The sequence below is a fragment of the Exserohilum turcica genome, assembly GCF_000359705.1.
Source record: "Exserohilum turcica Et28A unplaced genomic scaffold SETTUscaffold_4, whole genome shotgun sequence".
Taxonomy (NCBI): Eukaryota; Fungi; Ascomycota; class Dothideomycetes; order Pleosporales; family Pleosporaceae; genus Exserohilum; species Exserohilum turcicum.
In genome coordinates this window covers 2446764-2451392 of record NW_007360247.1, presented here as the reverse complement: position 1 = coordinate 2451392, position 4629 = coordinate 2446764, and the positions used below count along the sequence as shown (strand labels likewise).

Genomic DNA, 4629 nt, shown 5'->3' with positions numbered 1-4629 from the left:
GAGGTCTCGAATATAGGCTGTAATGGAGATTTACCGAACCCGGGGCTAGCCGAAGTTGTTCACCCTTTGTGGTGAGACCACATGGGATGGATGGCAACGGCTAATTTTACCACTAAACCACCGATGCTGTTGAAGAGACTCTTCACGTGATTTGATGGAAGGACAATGAATACAATATACCATGTAGTAAGAGTCAAAATTCGGCCACGACCAGGCGAGTTCTCGTTGCAGAAAGGTGAGATTGCGAGGGTGGGGTTCTGCAAATTTGCTCGCTTACCCAGACGTAGATCCAGTCGCTTGACCATTGTGAGCTTATCGATAGAGCTAACGTATATTCAGGTAGCACTAACTGAAATTGTAACCCATTATGAGACGTTGGGGTGGGTCAGAGAAGCAATGGCTAAGTGGGGTTGCAAAATGTGCGACCCAAGGTAAGTAAGTAGGAGGATTCTCCTGTGTGAATTCGCCTCGTTTAAATCAATCAACTCCAGATTCCGCGAGAACTCTTCAATTGATGAGTCTCCGCTGCTTCCACGTTCTAATCTAATTAATCCAATTATCGCACGAGAACTGGATGCTGGATAAAGTGGAAACAGGCCATGTTGGACCAGCCACTGTTGTATGCTTCGCGACAACTCACGTCACTCCTGTTTCTGGATCGCAAACTGTACTTATCCTGAATCTCATGGTGCTGTCATGCTTGAAGGATCTCTTCTGATAACTTCGCCATATATTAGAATAGTTGCGCCTGAATTCAAGTGAAGATGACCCCTGCAACCGCCTGACAGATTAGTATCGCGCTGCAATCTACCCCTACAAGTGGGGAAAGTAACTTGGACCGAATTGTCAATGTCTGGTGTTCACACCAGGGTACTTGAAGAACCCAAACCAACCTGCCCACACGTGCACGAATAAAATTTTGTTGTTGTTTCTCCTTCCTGTATAAGCATACGAGTAACTCGTTTGTGAAACCGATAGTTAGTGGGAACTTGTTCATTTTTCGATCTTTCATTATCAAGATATTCTCACTTGTATTTGCGTAAGAAGAACAGAGACATAAATGAGCAGCAGGTCAACAGTAGAAGCGAGAGAGGAGAGAGAAGATTTCCTCGCGCTGACTGACGAAGAAATATCGTTTGTAAGCGGCTGGAGTCTCTTCTGACATGTCGGAGGCTAAGAGTGAGGCCACGCCAGATTTGTTAGCAAATTATTAGAGAGCATCCTTCAGTTTGTAGTTCTGGTCGCCGCTGCACGATTGATCGAGTTTTGCCCGCTTGCGAAGCGCTGGCTTAAGGGGGCGCTGGTCTTGGAATGATATGTAAACAGTCAAAGCGTGATCTGAATCCACATTTGTAGATAGTACATTGTTCTTGAATGGGATGATATCGTTAGACACGGCTGTCGAGTTGAGCGGCGCATAGTTGAAGAAACCGTCTGCGTATACTTCGTAGACTCCCGAGAGGAATTCGTATAGCCGATAACTCTTAGCAAGACCGAATTCAACCTTATGCATTTCTCTGGTGCTGAGAGAAAGAAACGACTCGGCCGAGATGTCAGATAAGGGGGAATTGCGGTGCAATCCAATTGAGTCACGATGACACGATCGATAGGTACCTTATCAAGGAACGTGTTTGGGTGCACGAGTGTGTAGTCTTGCAAGCAATTATTTTTCAATATTACCTACCATAGCGTTGCCGCTCGACTGTAAAGTTACCTTTAGAGGGGCTGTAGCGTGTGCGATCACTACAGCCCCATGAAGCATTGCGGTAGAAAGGAAGAAGAGCTTCATCGATAAAAACGCTCGGGAGGATAGAAAAAAATTACGGGACGCTGCAATGGAAAGACAATGCTAAGAATGGTGATTTTTGAAAGGTCAGACATATGCTAATTGTCCATTTGTGAAACTCTGAAGTGGTAGGGGCTTGTTAAATTTGTTGATATATCCTTAGTCAGAGATGCCCCCTGCTGTTTAAGTAAAAGAAGTAAAAACAGATATATCTATAACCACCACTAATAGGCTTATTCTAAAAGAAAATAAGGCTGAGGAAAGCTTAGAGTTAAGGTTTATCCCTTCAGACCCATCTTACTCAGTAAATAGCTAGGAGTATATATCAGTTGTAAGACCTAGAGCTGTGAAGCGCTCGCGCTTACGTGGTAAGCTACCAGGGCTTATTATTCTTCATGGCACTATGTACAGCGCAGGAATAAGGCAGCAAAGCGTGGTGGGTATAAGTATGATACAGTGATGGTGGCCCCGGTCTCTGAGCTACTGTTAAGGATGTGTCCCTCACCCAATGCACTATAACTCATCAGGCAAGGCCATAACGTGATTGAGAAATAGCTAAGAAGTCACTTATTGAGGATATGAACTAGGATTCGGAATAAGTGCTAGTGGATATAGCAAGGGTGAAGAGTGACAAAATCACGAACGGGCAATTAGGGGGTGGTCAATCCACCGTCACTGCTGCCCTCCAGGTGACTGCGCATCAGGTGTTACTTAAAGCGGGGAGAATAACGTAGCAGAGTCTCAGTCGAGAGGCAGATACAAAATCCAAGTGAATTTGTTCTAATTTGTATTTTCAAGGTAAGAGAAACGTCGCAATGACGGTGAGAGTCACGTGGAGGCTGACCGCGCTAAGTAGCCCGCGCGACTGGTGAGATACAGGTGAGCTTCCCCTCAGCAACCTTCCACAAACTTTCACAAATTTTACCCCTTCTCTTTGCGCACAACATCTGAACCATTTCAACCGCGCTTTAGAAACCTCAATTCCTCTACACGCAGCATTACGCCGCAAAAATCACGCGATATGCCACCCAAGGTCCAGAACGCGTTGCGCGGTCCTGGTCGCAAGGCCGCGGTAGCAGAGGATGCTCCTGTCGCGTCGCCTGCAAAGAGAGGACGCCCACCCAAAGCCAAAGCCAAAGCCAACGCCAGCGACGCGACTGAACCCGCTGTCGACCCTCCAAAGAAACGCGGCAGACCTGCCAAAGCGACGGCAGAAGAGTCCGCGCCGACCCCAGACGCGTCGACATCAGCAAAACGCGGTCGCAAATCAATCAACGCGCCTGAACCGGCTGTTGAAGCAGTAACACCCAAGAGAGGCCGAGGAATGGCTAAGAACGACACGGCACCGCCCACTTCTACGCGTCGAGGACGCCCTCCCAAAGCAGCCGTCGCTGATGCAGCTCCAACTCCAACTGCACGCAAGCGCGGTCGCCCCGCAAAAGGAGCAGGTCTTGACCTAAGCCAAGTCACTGGCTCACGCGTTAGCAAGCGGACTCCAGCTCGATCCCAGACCAAGCCTGCTGCAGCGGCCGCTCGTATCGCCCCGCGCATGCGATCCAAGTTGCGCACGCGTCAGCCACCCGCGACAAAAGTGTCCAAGGAAGAACCCGCCCCAAAGTCAGTTAGGCGGGGCCGACCGCCGAAGAACGCAGCCCAAGTCTCTGCTCCGAAAAAGGCCGCTGGCCGCAAGGCTGCTGAGGTTCCCGTCGCAAAGCCCACCAAGCCTGCTAAGCCTGCGGCCCCTCGTAAGATGCGCGGCCACACCGTGCGCCAGATTCCTGATCGATACATTGCGCAGATCGACCAGCTCCTTCATGATTTGATGGAGGCTGATGCCGCTGCTGCGCCTGTAGAGGCAGAGGAAAAGGAGGCACACGAGGTTGAGGTCTACGCGCACGAAGACGAACTAAATATCGAACCGACCAGTGCCACAACTGCGGATGGCGGAGAAGATAATGACACCGAAGATGCGGCTACTGAACTACAGAATCAGCAAGACGATGAAGCTCATCAGTATTCCGAGGGTGTGACAGAGGACCCAGCGCAAAGCGAAGCCGCTATGGATGAAGACACTGAATCAAACCAGGGCATTGAGTTTGACATTGATGAGCAGGTTGATCCTATGGAGCACGAGAATGCAGGCGGCATCATGACTCCCAAAGACACGGATGCACCGGGTACGGCTTACGAGCATGGCCCCGAGGATCAAGGAGGACTGTCACCCATGCAGCACCAAGAAAATGTCATGCATGGAACTTCAAGGCCAAGCTCCGCTATCATGGCCTGAAAGCAGCCCAATTTTTTTTTGGCTGAATCCCCACTGTGGATACTGAACTGTTTCTACATCAAGACGGCGCAGCGATCCTGCTGCATGTTTTCTTGCCGTCCAGTACATGTGCATATGGAATATGCTCGATATTTAGATTCTATGTTTTCTTTATACCAATGAGATACTCCCAGGCATAGCACGTGTAACATTGCCACGATACATCTGCTGCGGCTAACAGACCCTGCACAGGCCTTCGATAAGTACCTGGATTTAACCCCAAGCAAATATGATGCAAAAAGCAGCCATGTAATTCTTTTGTTCTGGCGTTTGTCACACGAGCAGCACACCGACTGAAAATAGATGAAAACACGGTTTCACTTTTTCATTGCTTCTACCTTCAAAGTAAGCTGGTTGCCAACGCAAGCGCCTCCATGGTCGCTCGTCTCACCACGTTTATTGCTTCCACACCACCAAGGCGGGGTCGCCCAGCAGCGGCATCGATGCGCCCTACCGTCACCCGCGACACTACGTATGTCTCTACTATCCTATGGAAACGAACCGCTGCATGCAACGT

At 49.4% G+C, this 4629-nt stretch overlaps 2 protein-coding genes across 2 annotated transcripts; one reads left to right on the top strand and one right to left on the bottom strand.

The window, feature by feature from the left end:
* Positions 1-1210: 1210 nt before the first annotated feature.
* Positions 1211-1513, bottom strand: SETTUDRAFT_21727 (uncharacterized protein; the record flags this gene model as incomplete). The annotated part of the gene is made up of 1 exon (XM_008029868.1): positions 1211-1513. The coding sequence occupies one exon, from the start codon at positions 1511-1513 to the stop codon at positions 1211-1213; it is 303 nt and encodes a 100-aa protein (XP_008028059.1).
* A 1228-nt stretch (positions 1514-2741) lies between these two features.
* On the top strand, positions 2742-4249 carry SETTUDRAFT_164532 (uncharacterized protein). Its single transcript, XM_008030490.1, has one exon. The coding sequence runs from the start codon at positions 2808-2810 to the stop codon at positions 4071-4073; it is 1266 nt and encodes a 421-aa protein (XP_008028681.1). The 5' UTR covers positions 2742-2807; the 3' UTR covers positions 4074-4249.
* Positions 4250-4629: the final 380 nt, after the last annotated feature.

Bases quoted from the DNA above. Each gene is read 5' to 3' on its own strand.
- SETTUDRAFT_164532 (XM_008030490.1), top strand. From the start codon at position 2,808: ATGCCACCCAAGGTCCAGAACGCGTTGCGCGGTCCTGGTCGCAAGGCC.